This window comes from Scophthalmus maximus, chromosome 6, assembly GCF_022379125.1.
Source record: "Scophthalmus maximus strain ysfricsl-2021 chromosome 6, ASM2237912v1, whole genome shotgun sequence".
Lineage (NCBI taxonomy): Eukaryota > Metazoa > Chordata > Actinopteri > Pleuronectiformes > Scophthalmidae > Scophthalmus > Scophthalmus maximus.
Window position 1 is genome coordinate 2,713,666 of NC_061520.1, and position 20,467 is coordinate 2,734,132.

Sequence of the window (20,467 nt, forward strand, 5' to 3'; positions counted from 1 at the left end):
AGGTCTGCTTCAGCAGAGATTCTGGTGGCCGTCCATGTCTACTGACACCCGAGAATTTGTCTCCGCCTGCTCTGACTGTGCTCACAGCAAGTCATCTCACCGTGCTCCAGCTGGTCTCCTCCGGCCCTTGCCGATACCTCATCGCCCCTGGTCGCACGTTCCTGTGGATTTTATTACTGGCTTACCCCCATCAGATGGTAATACAGTTATTCTTACCCTTGTCGATCGTTTTTCCAAGTCGGTCCATTTTGTACCTCTGCCTAAACTCCCCTCAGCATTAGAAACTGCCAACCTTCTTGTGCTTCATTTGTTTCGTCTCCATGGTATCCCCCAGGACATTGTTTCTGACCGGGGTCCCCAGTTTGCCTCCCAAGTCTGGAAAGCTTTCTGTCATGCTCTGGGAGCTTCAGCCAGCCTCTCGTCCGGTTACCACCCACAAACCAATGGTCAGACGGAACGAGCCAACCAGGACCTGGGGGCATCCCTACGATGTGAGGCATCTCGTCTTCCAGCCTCTTGGTCAACGCACCTGCCTTGGATTGAATACGCCCACAACTCCCTGGTTAGCACTGCCACAGGTATGTCCCCGTTCATGGTCTCCCAGGGTTATCAACCTCCTCTATTTCCAAGTCAGGAGTCTGAAGTTGCAGTCCCCTCAGTCCAGGCCCATCTACGCCGTGTCTGGCGAGAAGCCCGAGCAGCTTTGACACGGACAGCTACTAGAAACCAACGATTGGCAGATCGACATCGGACCCCTGCTCCGAATTACCAGGTTGGGCAAGAGGTTTGGCTCTCGTCACGTGACCTCCCTCTTCAGACTGATTCACGCAAACTAGCTCCCAAGTACATCGGGCCATACGTCATTGAACGCATCATTAACCATAGTGTCGTTAGGCTTAGACTTCCTCCCGCTTTGAGGGTGCATCCTGCCTTCCATGTGTCTCTGCTCAAACCTGTCATTAGGAGCCCCCTGAGCCCTCCGGCCGAGCCCCCTTGGCCCCCCCGGCTCATTGACGGTCATCCTGCATTTACGGTCCACCGCATGCTGGATGTGCGCAGGCGGGGCCGTGGTTTCCAGTACCTTGTAGACTGGGAAGGGTACGGTCCTGAGGAGAGGTCTTGGATCAGCAAGGCCCTAATTTTGGACCCTGTTCTGCTCGCTGATTTCTATCGGGAGTTCCCGGACAAGCCTGGGAGGCCGCCAGGTGGCGTCCATTGAGGGGGGGGGGGTACTGTGATGGTCTCGGTTTTTTGTTGCTTCTGTTTTTCCTTTTCTCCCCCCTCCCCTGTGTTTTGTTTCTGCTTCAGGTTATGGCAGGAGGCGTGGCTGGCCTCACAGATGACACACACCTGTCCAGCATCACCAGCAATCACCTTTTCCTCTACTTAAACACGCTCATGACTTAGCCACGCTGGCAGAAGATTCCCTTTGTTTCCCTCCCATGGGGCTTGTGAATTTTTGTTAAAAATTAAAACTTGAAAGCAGTTATTGTCCCTGGTCTCCTGCAATTTCTTCGGTCCTAACCCCAGCCGTAACACTACAGTTATGAACAGAATGTTGAGAATGTACGAAAAAATCAGGAGGTGTTCTCGCCCAGGGCACCATAAGCTAGAACCGCCACTGATGAGCGACATTGACAACTGCGACAAGGCCGTGTTTTTCTCCAGTTCAGGTTTCCGTGTCTGTCGAGCTTCACCAAACTCTGAACAATCAGGTGAGCAGCTGTTTGTGCAGCAGCAGGCTTCAGCTCTGAGGACTGAAGAGGGCGCGATGCCACAACGCCTCCTCTAGTCCGTCAGGTCAACACCCCCACGCCGATCTGTGCAGCCTCACTGGGGATCGTCCCCTTTAACCTGCTCGTCAAACCACATGGACTAAGCCAACCACAAGTCTATTAGGTGTTGTTCATGAACAGTTTCACATGCATACTGAACATAATTCATTTCATAGGTAGTTTGCAAAACATTGTGGTGACAATTTTAAAGAGCTGACTGCGTGGTGGAGTCACCGCATTTAGTCGGCAGCACCACTTCCTGTACTTGTGTTTCAAAGCACCAGTCCTTTACTTTCAAAAAAGTTTAGAACTTTCACAAAAGTTGTCGGGGAAGCAAAAGTCATGTCATCCTTTTGGGTTAACTAACTCAAATAACATTAACCAGCTCAGTGTAGCTCACTAGCTAACTTTATTACCAAATAAACTACCTCTGACCATTGACGTCTCCAGGAAAAGAATAGAAACCGGCGTCAGTGTGTTCAAATGAGACGCTTTGTTGACTTCTGTCAGAAATCAAGAATCCATTCTTACTCTTAATGTGCCACTGGCGTCATTAGCCTCGTCTGCTTAGCAGCACAGACGGCCCTTCATTTACCGACCGACCTCAACTTTCTGATTTTGTTTGTGTGTGCTCTACCAGACTCGGATGCAGGGCGTTTCGGGGTCTTGGTTGTTTTCAATTTGTTGAAAATTCATTGTCTCAATCACCATCGCAACAATATGCCTGCAACGCTGTTTGCAACTGCAGTCAAGAGGTGAGTCAACCGTCGACTGATGGTCAGTGAGTGCAGTTTAGTCGTGTAAAGACTGAATTATGTGACCTTTAAAGTCTGGGTCGTCCAACGCCCTGATCTGATTATTTCATGGCTACTCGATCGTTCCATTATAACTCGTAGCTCTGAAGTACGACCGCCGAGTCAGAAAAAAATCACCACCCCTTGGGCTCTGACATTCGAGGTACAATGGAACGCATGGTTATTTCTAAGCTGAGGACAGAAGTGAGGAGAATGAACATTCATACTTACATCTTCACCTGCACTTTGTCTTACTGAACAGATTTAGTACTTGGTGTTTACTCCAAGCTCTCCTACTGCACTGAAGTCTGACTAGTGTTTTCTTTTACAGTCGCCGCCAGTTGTTTATGTACCTGCAGCTTCGGTGTTGTTTATGAACAGTTTCACATGCAAACTGGACATGATTCATTTCATATTTAGTTTGCAAAAAGTTGTGGTGACAATGCTGAAGAGCTCAGAAATATGACGTTACCTCAAATGCAGTCCGTGACTGACTGAGTGGTGGAGTCACCGCATTTAGTCGGTGGCACCACTTCCTGTACTTGTGTTTCAAAGTGCCAGTCCTTTACTTTCAGCCTACTTCCAGGTTTCAGTTTAGCCTCCAATTTTTTTCATACAAGGGGGGGCTGCAGCCAGCTTTACACAATGATTGACATCACTAAGAGCCAACGACAATTTGGGTGCACATGTGGGGCCAATAAGATGGGGGGGGGGGGGGGGGTAGGTAGGGCACCGCGTAAGCTCCATCCCTGTGCCCCCTCTTTATGATTCTCAGATCAGTTATTGAATCCTAATCTCATATGTGACCGAGCAGAGAGTCACTCTCGTTGAAACATGTCTTCGTCCGTGTCGACCACGGTGGACGGCGTGGTGGTGGTCACCCATGTGCACCCAGCACCTCAGGGTGCAGGACCCCAACACGGTACGACCCTCCAGAGGTTCAGCAGGAGTCAGCCGCTGGTGCTCGGGGTAAGAGTTGCCATCGGTGTGTGGAGACGAGCGGATTAATAAATCATAATAGTATAAGATGGAAATTAGGCAAAAAAAAGGTATTAAATTTCAGTTGTTGGCAAATTCCAATGAAAAATTTGATTGTTATCATCTCGGCGATCTGAACATGCCCATATGATCTTGGTTTTCTTTTTATTTCCTTATGTTCATGGTGTTTATTTCTTTAATATTTGTCGCAAAACTGTCAGATGTGCTGTAAACTCAACCACTGTGTTTATTTAACATGGAGAAACGTGATATGTAGATGTTTTGCTATAAACAAGCACATTGATTAAAATCGGTGAAGTTTTCAGTTGTTACCAGATGTACAGTAGACCAAACCAAGCGCTTTTAACTCTTCTTTAATTTTGCGTCAGTGTTTCACAGTTGTGACAATTGTGTTTAAAAATCAGACGCAATTATTCTGTTAACTTAATAATAATAGTTTTTACATGACATGATATGTTTCCTCATATACAGTTTTAATGTTGATTCGGCAGCTTTGGAGTTACAGAATTTCATAATTTCTGGACATTTCATGTGAGCAATAGTCTTTCTTTTTTTTTGCTTGTTAGAAGAGCAACATGGATAAAAAGAAATCAGGGATTAAAAATAACCCAACATATTTCTGCTCCTCATTGTCAAACTCATCGTCATTGGTTTGTCTGAAACAAAGTCTTTGAAAGCAGCCAGGAAACTGCTGGGTGTCAGTTACTGTAACTCCTCTGTTTGTGTTTGTCCCTCCAGACTGTTCAGATTATGATCGGCCTGATCATTCTGCTCTTTGGGATCGCGATGACAGTTTATGCGGATTCACGTGGAGTTTTCTCCGTCATTTTCGTCTGGGGAGCTGCGTTTGTGAGTCGACCTTTACAATAGTGTGCTGCTCTGCCTTCAGGCGACAGGCTCATAGTCTGAGACACAGAGCAAAATCCAAAGAGTAATGCAGAGCCCTCTACTGGTAGATCTTCTTCATGCTCTTCAAACCTTTTTGAATTTTGCAGTTTGTAGAATACGAATGGAAAATACCTACTTTAATAATAAAATATCTTTTTAAAATGTTATGTATTTGTGAGGACATGACCCAAATCCTTTAAAAACATCCTGGATGCATTCCTCCCAAAACCTAATCACCTGATGCCTGAGATCTTTGATATGATTTTCATGCAAATCCATTCATTACTTTTTGATGAATACTGTTAACAAACAAATAAACTGACAAAACGATCTCATAACCTCCTTAGTGGAGGAAATAATTTTTAGGGGAGTGATTCAAAAGAAATCATATCCAAAGTATATTTCTGTGTTACAGTACATCATCGCTGGATCTCTGACTGTGGCTGCTGGGAAATATCTGACCCGCTCTCTGGTTGGTAACTCACCTTCACTTTTTATTCTTTCAATACTTCAGCTTCTCTGGCTTCATGACGTTAGAGTTTCAACGACAAGACAATGACACTGAAGAGGCTTCATTGTCATTGTAGTTGTACAAACAAAATTTAGTTTGGTAGCTCTCAGAGACACCAGCAGCTGTATAGAAAACTGGATAAGAAAGAAAAATCAAGGATATGTATACAAAACTAAAATCTCAGTCGCTTGAGAGTTTTTGAGCCAATGACAATTGGGGTGCACATAGGGGGGTTTCAAATGAAAGGGTGGGGGGGCACCACGTAAGCTCCGCCCCTGTGCCCCTCTGTATGATTCTCAGATCAGTTATTGAATCCTAATCTCACATGTGACCGAGCAGAGTCACTCTAGTTGAAACATGTCTTCGTCCGTGTCGACTACGGTGGGAGGTGTGGTGGTGGTCACCCATGTGCACCCACTGGTGCTTCACCGATCAATACATTTTACTAACTCTTCCTTCCAGGATCATCGGGGTCTGTAATCACCAGATTCCCATTGAATCAGTGAGACAAAACGAAACTCTGTGCAGGCGTCCTGACGTCGTGTCTCTCGTCTCTCTGCCAGGTGAACGCTGCTCTGGTTCTCTGTGTGATAGCAGCAGTTGCTTCCGCCACTGGGACCATCCTCTACTCTCTGGATGCCACAGGGGTGATGTGGTATTGCTACAACGGTTATGACGGGCGAAATGACTGCTACAGATATAAGGTATACATTTTGATAGTCCTTCCCAACCAGAACTACACAGCAATCATGTCACCATGTCAAAAAGAACTTGCAGACTTTTGGTATTTGAGCTTTAGTCTAAGTCGTTCTTTTTGTCATTGTAGTGCTGTGTTGACCCTTAAAGGCGTTCTCTCTGAACACCGCTCTGCATGGCTCACAGGTTTTAAGAAGTTGTTGGAAAGCAAAAGTCATGTCATCCTTTTGGGTTAACTAACTCAAATAACATTAACCAGCTCATTGCAGCTCATAAACTACATATATGACCACTGACGTCTCCAGAAAAAAAATAGAAACCCACGTCAGTGTGTTACAAATGAAAACGCTTTGCTGACTTCTGTCAGAAATCAAGAATCCATTCTTTCTCTTAAGGTGCCACTTGTGTCACTAGCCACTGGCGTCATTAACCTCGTCTGCTAAGCAGCACAGACGGCCCTTCATTTACCGACCGACCTCAACTTTCTGATTTTGTTTGTTGTGTGTGTTCTGACAGACTCGGATGCACGGCGTTTCGGGGGCCTTGGCTGTTTTCAATTTACTGGAGCTCATTGTCTCAATCACCATCGCAGGATATGCCTGCAGCGCTACTTGCAACTGCACCCAAGAGGTGAGTCAACCATCGACTGATGAAATATCATATAAATTATTCTCCAGTGTAGTTTGGTCGTGTACAGACGCTGAATTGTGTGATCTGAAAAGTCAGGGTCCTCTGATCCCCTGATCTGATTATATCCTGGCTTGTGTACGCAATCAAGGACATGATGTAGTACTTGGTGTTTACTCCAAGGTCTCCTACTGCACTGAAGTCTGACTCTTGTTCTTTTGCAGCCGCCGTCAGTTGTTTATGTACCTGCAGCTTCCGTAGGAGCACGAGATGCACCCAGCGCCCAGGAGGCAATTGGCGATGCGATTGACTTCTGCTCACAGGTCAGGTCAAACCTGTGTGAGTGCGGTGTGGATACTGTCTTTGCCTTCAGAAGGCAACTGTAACTGTTATTTATGTTTTGCAGATGCTGGAAAACTCTTCCGCCATGCTGGACAACTCTTCCGCCATGCTGGACAACTCTTTCGTCATCTGAAGAAACCGACCGTCCTGCTCCGAAATAACCTGACAACATTATGACCGACCATCTCCCCAAATCAACTTTTCATGCACATCTGAAAACCGTGTATTAAAATGTTTTCAATGTTTTTTTTTGTATGTTGCTTGCTTGCTACTCAGACAGAGACAGAGCGTTTCTATGGAGACATCCATTATGTCTTTGAGATGATGACACGCGATGCTAAGAGTTAGATACATCACTCTGACCAGGCTAGGGAGGTTTTTGGGGACACCATGCACTGACCACTTGTTGATCTGTGTAACGAAACAGAAATCTCCTCAATATATTTGGCTCTTGTAATAAATACTTCTGCTCAAGACGTCCACGGTCTCCATCTTTCTGAGTCAGCGTCAACTGCATTTTCTTTTTCCATTGCAGCAATAAACAGAATGTCGAGAATGTATTGCTGCTCAATGGGGCAGTTAACGATTCTAAAATAATACACGTTTTGTAAAATTCAGCAAATATTTCCTCACGGCCCGCTAGCTGTCGGTGATAGAACAATCTGTGTTCTCGGCCCACTGGAGCTCTGTCAGTGGCTGCTGGGAAATGTCTGCCCCGCTCTCTGGTTGGTAACTCACCTTCACTTAGAAGTTAGTGTTTAACTTCAATTCAAAGAGTTTCCTCATACACAAGAGATCACAACAACTTTCACGGGTTAATGATTGTAATTGACAAAGAAATGTAATAAAATTACATTTGATTAGGAGTTATTGCAATAGAAAGAGCATGGACTTGGCAGCTCTCAGGGATCAGGACAGCCTGGCATTACATTGTCTGTCATCTTACCCTGTCACTTCATGTCATCTTTGTGCTATTGACTTGCCACAACTGCTACTGGGAATGATGTTCTACTGAACTTTTAGTGTTTAATTATCTGGCTCCTCACCGTGTAGATGCTTGTGCATCATTCCAAGTCAACTCAACCAGAGTTAGTAATTTAATTTATGATTTTTATCATTTTCCTGGTTCCTTAGCTGCTAAGGAGAGGCCCAATCGAATAAGAGAGGATCTCTCAATAAATCCTTAAATACAATTCGTCTTACTTCTGAGCAATTTGTCCCCCCGAATTTCTGAACTGATGGCTACGCCCCTGGATCAGTTATTAACTCCTCCTCTTATGTGAGTGCGCAGGAAGCTGTGGCTCAGAGGAGCAGAGGGTCACTCTCGCTGAAACATGTCTCTGTCCGTATCGACTACGGTGGACGGCGTGGTGGTGGTCACCCATGTGCACCCAGCACCTCAGGGTGCAGGACACCAACACTGTGCGACCCTCCAGAAGTTCAGCAAGAGCCGGCCGCTGGTGCTCGGGGTAAGAGTCGCCGTCAGTGTGTGGAAGACGAATGGATTTATAATTTGCAATAGTATAAGATGGAAGTGAGGCAAAAAAAAACCTTTTTATTTTGTTTGTATTAAAATATGTTGTGGCAAATTGCTGTGACAGATTTGATTCAAATCTTCTCAACGATCTGTAAATGCCCATATGATTTTGATTATCTTTTCATTTCCTTATGTTTATTTTCAATATTTATTTGCGAAACTGTTTCCACAGTCCACTCTTCTTTTATTTAGTTTCAAATTTCACAAGAAGTTGTGTTTTAGAAAAGCAGAAGAAATTATTCTCTAAACTGGAAAAAAAAAAGATTTTACATGTCATGACATGTTTTCCTCTTATGCAGGTTTAATGTTGCTTTGGCAGCTTTGGAGAAACATAATTTCTTAATTTATGGATATTTCTTTTGAGCAATTATCTTTCTTTTTTTCTTGTCAGAAGAGCAACACGGATAAAAAGAAATCAGGGATTTAAATTTTTTTTAATTTTCTGCTCGTCATTTTCGAACTCATCGTCATTGGTTTGTCTGAAACAAAGTCTTTGAAAGCAGCCAGGAAACTGCTGGGTGTCAGTTACTGTAATTCCTCTGTTTGTGTTTGTTCCTCCAGACTGTTCAGATTATGATCGGCCTGATCATTCTGCTCATTGGGATCGTGATGGCATTTGGTGCTGATACAGTTGGAGTTTTCACCGGCATTTTTGTCTGGGGAGCTGCGTTTGTGAGTCAACCTTGATAATAGTGTGCTGCTCTGCCTTCAGGGAAGTGATTCAAAATAAAATCATATCCAAAGCATATTTCTGTTATTCTCTGTTACAGTACATCATAGCTGGAGCTCTGACATTGGCTGCTGGGAAATACCTGACCCGCTCTCTGGTTAGTAACTCACCTTCACTTAGAAGTTAGTGTTTAATTAACTTTAATTCAAATAGTTTCCTCATACACAAGAGATCACAACAACTTTCACGGGTTAATGAATGTGTCACGAAAGAACAATAATGAAACAATGAACAGAAAAACAACAAAAAGAATGATACTGGGCACTAGTTTGTTTTCTCATGTTCATGTGATAGATTTATATATCTGGCGGCTTTAGTCACTTAAAAGCAAACAAAACATATTTTATATTTGTAAAGAAGAGTATTGTGGCCAATCAATTTAAAATGTATTCCATATATTTTATTTTCCTACATATAATTTTCCTGATATTCACCGGTCATTTATACCTCCTGACTTTATTCAGCTTCACGTAGTTTTGTTTATTATATAAAACAGTTACATATGTTCTCGTGGATTTTTAACAGCAACTTTTTGATATGTTCATATGATATCAGGATTATGGGCTCACCTTGTGTTCATTTTCATAAACAGTTTAATTATTTTAACGCCTGATCAATTATTCATATTATATATTGTCACACTCTCCTCACCTCCGTGCCGGCTCCAGTAATTTTCCACACAGCCCACCTCTGCTCCAATCTGCCAGCCAGCCACCCGCACCTCATTAGTGGATTCCCCTCCCCTGGACTGTATCTCATCCGCATCAACCCAGTATACAAGCCTCCCCAGTTCACAGACTCAGAGCCAGATTGTTCTTTGCATCTATGAGTGACTTTCCAGCGATATCCTTTGGACTGATTTCCCAGCTTCGACACTGCTTCACCCCGACCTCCCTGCTGCGTCAAACGTCTCTGCCTCCTGTCCCCGACCAGGGGATTCCTGTCTGCCTGTCTCCGCGGCGGCCTGGCCTCTCCTATTACCGGCTTATCCTGTTTGACCTGCCTGCTGGTCTCGTGTAATAAGGATAATTTCCAACTCTCCCAGTGGTGTGCTGCTTTTGGGTTCAATCTCCATCCGTGAGAGGAAGCCAGCTGGAGCCTGGCGAGATGACGATCTGGCCAGTCATGGACCCAGCAGACACCTCGCCACCATCAGTTTGTTACCGCCTGACCGGTCTGTAACCGGCACATCATCTCGCCAGGCTCCAGTTGGCTTCCTACAGTCCTCCTATTGCTACATCACCCCTGTTCCCACATATCACTGGATTTCGTCAACGGTCTACCCCTATCTGACGGCAACATGACAATTTTCACAGTGGTTGACCGGTTCAGCAAGATGGCCCATTTTGTGACCCTGCCTAAACTCCCCTTAACCAAAGAGACAGCCAGATTGGTTCTCGTCCACGTCTTACGACTCAATGGTCTTCCCGTCAACGAGGTATCGGATCAAGGATCCCAGTTCGCCTGTGTTTTCTTGAAGGAGTTCTGCGTACAGCTTGGGGCCATGGTCAGTCTGTCCTTCGAGTTCCACCCCCAGTCCAACGGCCAGACGGAACGTAAGAACCAGGAGATGGAGACGCCGCTTTGTTGCATGGTTTCACAAAATCTATCATCCTGGTCCCAACAGCTTTTGTGGGTTGAGTATGCTCACGACACTCTGACCAGCTCCGCCACGGGCCTTTCTCCGTTTTTAATGCGCACATGGGTACCAACCTCTTCTCTTCCCCGCCTTGGAGAAAGAGGTTTCCTGCCTGTCCAGACCTTCATCCAACGTTGTCACCGCACCTGGACCCAAGTACGGGTTTCTCTCCTTCGTTCGGCTGAACGTTATGCCACCTCTGCCAACGTTGTCGCTCTCAGGCGCAGGTTGGGCAGGTGTGGCTGTCAACCTGAGACCTTCAACCTGAGACCTTCCTCTATGGGTTGAATCCAAGATGTTGGCACCAAAGTTCACCATCGAGAAGGTAATCAATCCTGTGGCCGTGAGACTCAAGCTCCTCCAGTCCGTGCGGGTTCACCAGACATTTCACGTCCCTAAGGTCAAGCCGGTCCGAGAGAGCCCCCTGGTCCCCTGCCGCTCCATCGCCTCAATGCATCACTGCACCTGATTCTCTGCAGGCACCCTGACGTCGTGTCTCTCGTCTCTCTGCCAGGTGAACGCTGCTCTGGCTCTCTGTGTGATAGCAGCACTTGCTTCTGCCACTGCAACCATCTTCCACTCTATGGATGTCGCAAAGGGGACGTCCTTTTGCTACGACTGTGGTCCCTGGCAACAAAACTGCTGCAGTCCTGAGGTATTTTAAAAGTCTTTTTTTGTGTGTGTCGTTGCAGTGCTGTGTTGACCGTTAAAGGCATTCTTTCTGAATACATCTCTGCATGGCACTGAGGCTTTAAAAAGTTGTTAGGATGCAAAAGTCATGTCATCATTTTGGGTTAACTAACTCAAATAACATTAACCAGCTCATAAGCTACCTTTATGACCACTGACGTCTCCAGAAAAAAGAATAGAAACCCACGTCAGTGTGTTCTGACTTCTGTCAGAAATTAAGAATCCATTCTTACTCTTAATGTGCAACTGGCGTCACTAGCCTTGTCTGCTTAGCAGCACAGACGGCCCTTCATTTACCGACTTCAACGTTCTGTTTTTGTTTGTTGTGTGTGTTCTGACAGACTCAGATGCAGGGCGTTTCCGGGGTCTTGGTTGTTTTCAATTTATTGGAGCTCACTGTCTCAATCACCATCGCAGGATATGCCTGCAGCGCTGCTTGCAACTGCACCCAAGAGGTGAGTCAACCATCGACTGATGAAATATCTTATTCCCCAGTGTAGTTTAGTCGTGTACAGACTGAATTATGTGACCTGAAAGGTCTGGGTCCTGGGATGCCCTGATTTCCTGGCTTCCCGGAAATCGGTCCAACATTTCAGATGCGCGAATGTTCTTATTTCTGCTGAGCACAGAGAATTGAGGAGAAGGAACAGTCACACTTACATCTTTACCTGATCTCCATGTTCCATGTCTTACTTAACAGCTTTAGTACTTGGTGCTTACTCCAAGGTCTCCTACTGCACTGAAGTCTGACTCTTGTTCTTTTGCAGCCGCCGTCAGTTGTTGTTGTACCTGCAGCTTCGGTGGCACCACAAGCTGCACCCAGCGCAGAGGCGGTTTTTGTCCCTGCGACTCAGTTCTCCTCACAGGTCAAGTCAAACCTGTGTGAGTGCAGTGTGGATACTGTCTCTGCCTTCAGAAGGAAACTGTAACTGTTATTTATGTTTTGCAGATGCTGAACAACTCTAAACACTCAGAACAACCGGGAGCTCCCGGTCTGATGGAGCCTCCTATCTACATCTCTATCGATGGCTAAAGAAAACGAGTGTCCTGATCCGAAATAACCTGACAATATTATGATCGACCAGCTCCCAAAACCCTTTAATACACATCTGTAAACGTTGAAGTAAAATGTTTTCAATGTTTTTTATGTTGCTCGCTTTTTTAGAATGTTTAGTCTAGTTGTCAGGTTGGTTGCCCTTTGTCCTAAACTTACTGAGACAGAGACTAAACGTTTCTATGGAGACAGCCATTATGTATGCGAGATAATGACACGTTGACTCTGTTGATTCTGTAATAAATACTTCTGCTTAAGACATCAACCATCTCCGTCTTCCTGAGTCGGCGTCAACTGCATAAATTTTCCATTACAGCAATAAACAGAATGTATGAAAAAATGAATTAGTCGTCATTCTTCATCAGTCAATTGGACAGTGATTTGGTTGTCGGCTAATAATCTGATCCTCACCCAGCTCAGTGCACACAGGACACATGAAATCAATAATTTTTTTTTTTTTTTAATCAAAAACAGCCGTTGTGTCAACATGCGTTTTTGTGGGCATAAGAATGAATGTCGACAACAAAGTCTCGCTGCTTCTATCCTGTCATCTGTCCTCGTCGTATGATTAATAATTCAGTTGTTTGGTCTAAAAAATGTCAGAAAATATGGATTTCTTAGTATTTTTCCAAAATGTTGGATAACATTTGTCTCAGCGGCGACACAACTCGTGTACGCCTTGCATGCCCAACGATAAAGCTCACATGATTTAGTATCAGAAAAAAAAAAGAAGGTCCGAAGAGGACGATAATATTGTTTATCACGACAATTTCTCTGACAATATATCGTGCAACACAAAGTAGTTATCGTGACAGGCCCGACTCTGTCGTGTAGTTTTAGCTTGGAGCAAAATAGAAGTGAATCCCAGAGGAGGTGGCATCATGTCATGGATAGAAAACCTGGTCCCTCTGACGCTCAGCTGGTCCGACGACGGCCAGGGCTGTTGACTGCGAGGCTCAATCAAGGTACCAGAGTTTAAAAGTCACTTGGCACTGGACTGATGACTTGGGTGTTCGTCCTTACGCCGAGACTAAGTTTAAGTTAGATAACCTGTAAATAATGCTGAATGCTGTGTGGGGTTGATGTTTTCACGGTTTTTCGTGGCATTTTTTTCCTATTTCACTTTACTTCTTTGTCTTTTTGTAAATGAATCCTTGTCTTTCAGTGTCTCTGAGCAGCAGGTACAGATGTACAAAGCACATGAAACCAGTGTTCAGCCCTTCAGCCCTCAGACGTATCCAGTGATTAGGTTTTACAAAGTTACAGAGGGCTAAAAATTGTTATTGTCAGTTAGATATTGACAGAAAATTGAACAAATACATTTGAAATAAATTTTAATCAACCGAGAAAAATAAAAAAAATCTACGATTCCGGGGTTCCAGATTCAAAACTGTTTCAAATCATGAGTTGAAGTGAATTAAAAATGTATTGTATCGTGATGGTGACGAGATGATTTTGTTAACTTAAGTGTTAAAAGCTAAGCAGTCACTATCAGCTTCAGTAACCGGTTAATTAGAGAATTTGAGTTACTTACAACCAAATCAATGTTGATTTATGATTATAATTCTTTTATTTTCATATTATTACCTTTAGATTTGTACTCCCAGTGCTTGGTAGTGTTACAGTGCATCGACTGGATACCTCAGACTGGAGGTGTTGTGTCTAACCGGTTCCTCTAAGCATCAGGTAAACAGCGGAGATGGTGATGGCGGTGGCCGTGTAGGTAAAAACGGCGTTATAAAGCGTGTTTGTCCTTATTCGTTCTCCAAGCGTCCTCTGAGTGTCCTCCAGACGCCTCGCCGCCGCCACTGTTGCCGCCGCCGCCTCGGCTTCCCACCGCTCCGCTCTCTCTGCTCTCGCTGACTGCAGCTCACCTGCCAGCGGTTCCGCCTGTGGTTCCTCCTGTGGTCCAGCCTGTGGTGCTGTGTCCAGCAGCCCCTTCACCACCGACAATTTGCCCTCAAGTCTACCGAGTCCTTGCTCCAGTTGTCCCAGTTGTGGCGGGAGGGACTCTAGGACGGACTGGGTCCTTTGGCTTAAGGTGTGGAGGTCTTTTAAGGCTGAAAGAGACCCATTGTGCAAGTCTGGGGTTCCACTTCCCTGGCCTCGAAGTACGCCTTCACTCCTCTGTGTGAAGGCGTCCTTCAGGGTGACCCTGAGGCTGTCGATGAGAGTCCGGAGCTCGTCCTGCTGGGAGCGATGGTTTCCGGCCTGGACTCGGAGAGCTTCCTGCAGACTCTCTGGACCTTTCTGGGCCTCCAGCAGCAGAGTCTTCAGCTCCTGCAGACGAAAGAAGTGAAGATGCTGAAACTACGATTAAGGTGCGCTTCCACACCGACCTTGTTTGGTCCGGATCAAACTGAACCATGGTTCGGTTTGTTTGCAGAGTGACAACACTCTTTGGATAGTGGCAACACTTTTTGGATAGTTGATACTTGGTTCAGACCTTGGCCCGGACTAGATGCGAGTAGTCATTTAGAACTACAAACATCAACCAGCAGTGCCCCCATTGACCCTCCTCACCTGCAGGCGGACGCGGTTGACGTACGTCGAGCCCATGACTCCGATCAGGGCTCCGAGCACCGAGCCGATGACGGACCAGTTCTTGGTCCGCTCCGCTCTCGTCCTCTCCTTCTCGTGGCTCGCCCTGACGGCTGCGGAGAACAAAGCGAACTTCTCCCTCTCTGCACCCTCGGCGCTCTCATACGCTGTCCGGTGGCGACGCTCCTCCTGTGGCAGGACGGGTGGTTTACCATGAATTCAATAAGTAATTAACCTTTGGCTAAAGTGTAGATTCGATTCTGCAGAATAAATGCACTATCCGACCTCAAACTATCTGCATATCGAACACTGTAAAAACCACCAAACAACTGCGCCTCAGCGTTTTTCAAATCGCCTGAACTAACCTGCAACAGTTTGTGCTCAAGCGTCGCCAGTTCCAGGTAGTGAGCCTCCTCCCTGGACACCCGGTCCAGCCGGTCTCGGACCTCCTTCAGCCTAACCTGCAGGGCTTCCAGGCTGGCGTGCGCCTCACGCACCATCCCTCTGGCCACCATGAACGCTGCCTCAGCCTATAGAGGAAACACACACCATCTGTCATGCAGCGGCACATTCCCAGGCCTGTAAACGGTCTCTGAAAGTCTGGGGTGTCCCCCCCATCATTAAAACGTGGACGTGCACGCTTGGAGATGCTGATTCAACGCAACTGTCTTTTTGTGGTGTCATAAAATTGCATTATGTCGTACTGAGACGCGTTTCCAAGTTCCCTTTACATCAGTGTGGTCGGACTTGAAAGATGAGGCGCTTCTTTCTTACGGTCCGCTTACCTCAGTGACGTTGGTCTGAGCCTCGCGGACCTCGTTGAGCCCGACAAACTCCTCGTACCTCTCCCACCAGTAGTTCATAGTGGCAGCGGCCGACTGAGCCGACCTCTGACCCCACTGTCGCCCTAGCTCACCTGCATGCTAGGGGAGGGAGAGAAATCAATGCAGTTTTAAAAGTTCAGTGGTAATTAGCTGGTTGGCAGTGAGGGCAATGGTCTGGGAAAGTTGTTATGAAAAGTCAGAGGAGGGATTTCCTGTACCTGTAGGGCAGCCAGGACTCGCTCCTTCGCCTCCTCGGCTCCGCCCTTCCCATCGGGAGGTGCAGGGTTAGCGGGCAGTGGGGGGCCGGTCTGATGGTGAGCACTGTAGGTGCGGACTAGATGAATTCTGCCAGGCAGGGCGAGGCGGTAAAGGCAGCACGAGCCGTGAGTCCAGCGACAGATCTGCACTCCTCTGTACCTGATGCAGTAAAGATGAAAGTTGATCATCTGACATCTGGTGTTCGTATCTGATGGAGAACCAGCCACAGAATTCAGGGTCTCCACCCCCGTGTCGGACTGAATTGTGTGTATTCGTACCTCATTGAGAAGGGCTGATGACGGTCCGTGCTTCACTTCCAGTGCAGCTAATGGGTTAAAGCTGGCGAAGGCACCTGCAAGGACAAGAAAGAATTGAATTTGTCGCACATCTTTTTTTAGCCAGTCGGCGAGAGATCTGCTGTTGTGTCAGCAGGTTTCTGACGAATTAAATTTTGTGCGATACAATCTCAGCAATCCGCTTCATTTAAAAAAATAATTTAGTTCAGTTGTTTAAAATTGATCAATATTGATTATTGAGATATTTAGACTGCATCCACTGCACGCTGATATATTGAAGGAGAAAATGTCCTCCCGGTCAATTTACACTAACAAAAGACAAGCAATGAGGTTTACTGGTTTGACAATGTCAATAAATAAATGCTATAATGTTTACTATAATAACGTTTATTAATTCACCGCAACGGCTTTGAACAAGGTTCTTATCAACATGTATTAAAAGAAATGTGTTTTTGAATTGAATGACTGGCATTTGCATGAAGTGTCATTAATTTACATCGAAAATTTTGCAAATTCTTCTTAATTACTGAATTTGGCAACTTCCTACTCACGTGTCAGTGTATTGAAATATATAACCTTGTGGGAAATATGACCAACATGATCACATACAGCATGACTGACCCTACACGCGACTGTCCTTGTCGTACTGTAGACATGCTATGACCACTTGTCATTAATAAAATTGACAGATTAATAATCAGACAGATATAAGAACGTTTAAGTCATATATTGTTCTTCCTTCCTTCCCTGGCTTCATCCCCAACTAGCCAGCTGTTAGCATCATGCTGCTAACAGCTACAATGACTTTTCCGATGTGAAACTATTTCGTCATAATTTCATAAATACAACAAAGTATTAAAATGAAACATACGTGTTTTTCTTCGACGTTGACAAAACACACGCGATATCACGTTAGACGAGGTTTATTTTTTGGGGGCTAACTAGTTAGCATCTCCGAATGTCAACGACTAGCGAGCCGGGTGGGATTTCCTTCAGGCACACGGCGACCCCTTCTATTTCCGGTTCAGGGGTCCTAGCAGCGCGGATCAGACGGACAGCCGCTTGTGTTCGCAGCAAATTAATAAACATAATCGTCAATTTCTCCCCTTCAGTCAAGTGTCACCCGATCTGAACATGTCTGGACGTGAAGGTGAGTAGCTGTTTCATCCGAGTGTCGTCTTACAATTGGCGGCAAATGAAAAAGATCAATTTTGACAGCGTAATAAAAACAGCGGAGCGTGTTACTCTGGCCGGATCTGTTAGCTAGCTAGCTAGCTAGCTAACTAGCAACAGATCCAGTCAGAGTAACACTCTAGCTAACTAGCCGCTAGCTAGCTAGCTGAAAGCGCGAATCCGAGAAGCAAAATAAACCGTTAATAAACCTGCACAACAATACTTTTCACCGTCGGTTAATATTTACCTACGGAAGCCGATTAATTTAAACCATATGCGAATCATTCGCCGTCGTCTGCGGGAGGTATTCGGCTTCCAAATTGACGAGGTGACGACACACGATGTAGCTAAATTAATTGGCGTCATTTTAATATCCGCTTGTTTTTAATTCACGGGTAAACTGGACGTGTGCAGGACATGTGAAACGATCTTTTTTTTTAAAGGTGCACTGATTGCACCCTGAACATGTCATGGTGCAGCAGTCAGGCGATAGCTAAAAATGATTAGTCCGATTTTTTCCAAAGGGGCCACGAACGCCACACCGGTCGCCTTTAGCATTTTCCCAGATTAGCACTTCTGGCAGATTGTGAGCTAAAAGAATATTCTTTCATGTAATTCATTTATTTTTTGTCACCAGGAGGCAAAAAGAAGCCGCTGAAGGCGGCGAAGAAACAGGCCAAGGAAATGGATGATGTACGTGTCCCTCTTTTCCTCTCAGACACGACTGTAACGTTCATGACGGTTATTATATGATGGGGTTTCTGTCGACTTATCGTTTATCCTATAAAACATCAGGGAAATAATGGAGGGGGAAATAAAACCTGATAAGACCTGGAAATGTCAGATCAATATGTGATGCATTGTTTTTTAATAGCGCCCAATCGATATGGATTTTTGGGGGCCGATATGAGACTTTCAGACATGTCGGTATCGGCCGATATTTTAAGAGCCCAATGGATATTATCTGCCGACTGATTTCAGCCTTTTAATGTGCATACAAGTGTTTGTTTGTATATTATTTGTATTTTCAATTTATAGTTATTTATGATAAAGTTCATGGTGAAACTAATATATCAAGCCTCAATTGTATCTCTTCGTCATGAATGTTTGATAAGGACATTTTAGAAATCGTTGACAGATTTAATAAAGGTGTATATATATATATATAATTCGTGTATATATATATATATATATATATATATATATCAGCCGATGTATCGGGAATCTTGTACTCCGAAATAATGATATCGGCGTCAGCCCCCAAAAATCCATATCAGTCGGGCTCTAATATATATATATATATATATTTTTTTTTTTATTTTTTTTTATCTGTCAATGATTCCTTAATGGTGTTATTAAACCTTTACGACAAAGAAATGTCATTATGATATTTTAGATGAACTATCAATTTTATCGTAAATCACTATAAATGAAAAGAAAACAATAGTACAACCAAATATATAGAACTTGAATTAAAAATAATAAGCATTATAATTTATTTTACGTAACATTTAAACATAAGGGGCACTGTTTTTTTCTGCATTGTTTATGCTGTACAATAAAAAAATTTTTTAAATCATAAGCGCGGATACTGATATTTCTGTGAAAGGCCAATATCAGCCAACCGATTTATCGGTCGGGCTCTAGTTGTTGATTGTTTAGCCCAGACTTGGGTGATTAATAATGAAAAATAATTTAAATGGTCGTCAACTACTGTCAGCTGTAACTCTAAACATAAGCAGAACATTAGACGGAATTCATGTCATGGAAAGGAGTTCAGTAGACGGATTGTGAACTGAATTTGTGTCGTCCGCAGGAGGAAATTGCTTTCAAGCAGAAGCAAAAGGATGAGCAGAAGGCCTTGGAGTTGCTGAAGGCCAAAGCTTCGGGGAAAGGACCTATGTGTAAGTCCGAGAAACATCCTCACTGTAACAGGAAGCTTTGTAATTGTCTGAACAGACACTGCAGCAGAGAGCTAAACCTTAGAAGATAATTAATAAACATATATCATGATGTGGCAGGGTGGTCATTGTTTTCCAAAGATGTTAAATCGGGCTCAGTTGTAGAGTCCTCCACAGTTCGTCTTTCATTAGACGCCTTTGGAGATGCTTCACCATCAGCGATCTGGTTTACCTACACTGCTCTGACCGGCACAGAGTCAAAGCCTTAAAACAAAACGCAAGCAGCCCACAGCCATAATACATAGAACACACCTGCAGATTATCATGTTATGTTTGTCGATACAGTTTCTTCATCTCATGGCCACAGAGTCTGTTATATCTTATGCCATGTAACACACCAGCTTATGTTATGCGGCGAAGTTTTGATTTGTCGAGAGCAACCTGCTTTATAACGTGAAACATCTCTTATAACGGCGGAAGATGTTTTTTGTCGCCGTAGCAGCAGGAAAGTGCCGTTTATGAAAACAGCTGAGCTGCGTTTATGTATAGGGCTGCAACAAAGTAACCTTGAATTTCATGAATACTCTGCCTTTCAGTCCACTGGTGTGACACGGTCAGATTGGACATTTTCATACCTTTCCTCTCTCCCCCTCCAGGTGGCGCTGGAATCAAGAAATCGGGAAAGAAGTAAAAAAAAACTGAATGTGACGACGACGTTTGTCTGCTCCCCGGCCTCGTGTTCATGCGTCTGTGACGTTCCTGCGCTCGCTGCGAGTTCGCTCTGCTCAACGTGAACCTTGTCAAAGTTAAAAAAACCTGCCCGGTGTTTTAGCTCCTCCAGCAGTGAAAATGTACAGAATAACAAGAGTCGGGGACGGGATTATCTGTTGGCCTACACACACACACATCATACCCCGCAAACGGCGTGAAATTCGAGGGTCCATGCAGTGATAATTTGATGTTGACAACGCTTCACTTCAGTCACACACACTGAACAAAACCTGCAAATGCAATTTGGAAATGGAAATTCAAAAAAATATCTCCACTATCTTGTTTTTTGTGTCCCTGTTAAACTTTATCAGAGACACAACCTGCCCCGTGTTCTTTTTTTCTGATTATTGTTTTATTGTAAACAGGGAGATACAAATAAAAATTTTTTTTTGTAATTTCTGCTTGTTATTTTAATTTGTTT

General features: G+C 44.6%; 5 protein-coding genes across 7 annotated transcripts in view; 3 read left to right on the top strand and 2 right to left on the bottom strand.

Annotated features, from left to right (window-relative positions):
• Positions 1 to 20,467, bottom strand: part of LOC118308749 (NACHT, LRR and PYD domains-containing protein 12-like) — a 988,189-nt gene that overhangs the window by 552,537 nt on the left and 415,185 nt on the right. The gene's annotated exons all lie outside the window — the stretch shown is intronic.
• LOC118308790 (membrane-spanning 4-domains subfamily A member 4A-like) lies at positions 3,323 to 7,108 on the top strand. 2 transcript variants are annotated; one of them, XM_047332452.1, is made up of 7 exons: positions 3,328 to 3,538; positions 4,307 to 4,417; positions 4,872 to 4,928; positions 5,531 to 5,671; positions 6,180 to 6,293; positions 6,515 to 6,613; positions 6,697 to 7,108. In XM_047332452.1, the coding sequence occupies exons 1-7, from the start codon at positions 3,404 to 3,406 to the stop codon at positions 6,763 to 6,765; spliced, it is 726 nt and encodes a 241-aa protein (XP_047188408.1). In that variant the 5' UTR covers positions 3,328 to 3,403; the 3' UTR covers positions 6,766 to 7,108. The 2 variants fall into 2 exon arrangements, with proteins under 2 accessions (XP_035486080.2, XP_047188408.1); XM_035630187.2 differs by lacking the exon at positions 4,307 to 4,417 and having other exon boundaries at positions 3,323 to 3,538.
• Positions 7,923 to 12,547, top strand: LOC124849340 (membrane-spanning 4-domains subfamily A member 4A-like). Its single transcript, XM_047332451.1, has 7 exons — positions 7,923 to 8,101; positions 8,731 to 8,841; positions 8,940 to 8,996; positions 11,053 to 11,193; positions 11,570 to 11,683; positions 11,996 to 12,094; positions 12,178 to 12,547. The coding sequence occupies exons 1-7, from the start codon at positions 7,967 to 7,969 to the stop codon at positions 12,259 to 12,261; spliced, it is 741 nt and encodes a 246-aa protein (XP_047188407.1). The 5' UTR covers positions 7,923 to 7,966; the 3' UTR covers positions 12,262 to 12,547.
• ccdc51 (coiled-coil domain containing 51) lies at positions 13,830 to 17,226 on the bottom strand. Its single transcript, XM_035630156.2, has 7 exons — positions 17,073 to 17,226; positions 16,184 to 16,257; positions 15,866 to 16,064; positions 15,609 to 15,746; positions 15,189 to 15,353; positions 14,806 to 15,012; positions 13,830 to 14,562 (listed from the first exon to the last, which is right to left on the bottom strand). Exons 2-7 carry the CDS (start codon positions 16,186 to 16,188, stop codon positions 13,945 to 13,947), a joined length of 1,332 nt encoding a protein of 443 aa, XP_035486049.1. The 5' UTR covers positions 16,189 to 16,257; positions 17,073 to 17,226; the 3' UTR covers positions 13,830 to 13,944.
• Positions 17,223 to 20,441, top strand: tma7 (translation machinery associated 7 homolog). The gene is made up of 4 exons (XM_035630204.2): positions 17,223 to 17,351; positions 18,012 to 18,067; positions 19,191 to 19,278; positions 19,932 to 20,441. The coding sequence occupies exons 1-4, from the start codon at positions 17,336 to 17,338 to the stop codon at positions 19,964 to 19,966; spliced, it is 195 nt and encodes a 64-aa protein (XP_035486097.1). The 5' UTR covers positions 17,223 to 17,335; the 3' UTR covers positions 19,967 to 20,441.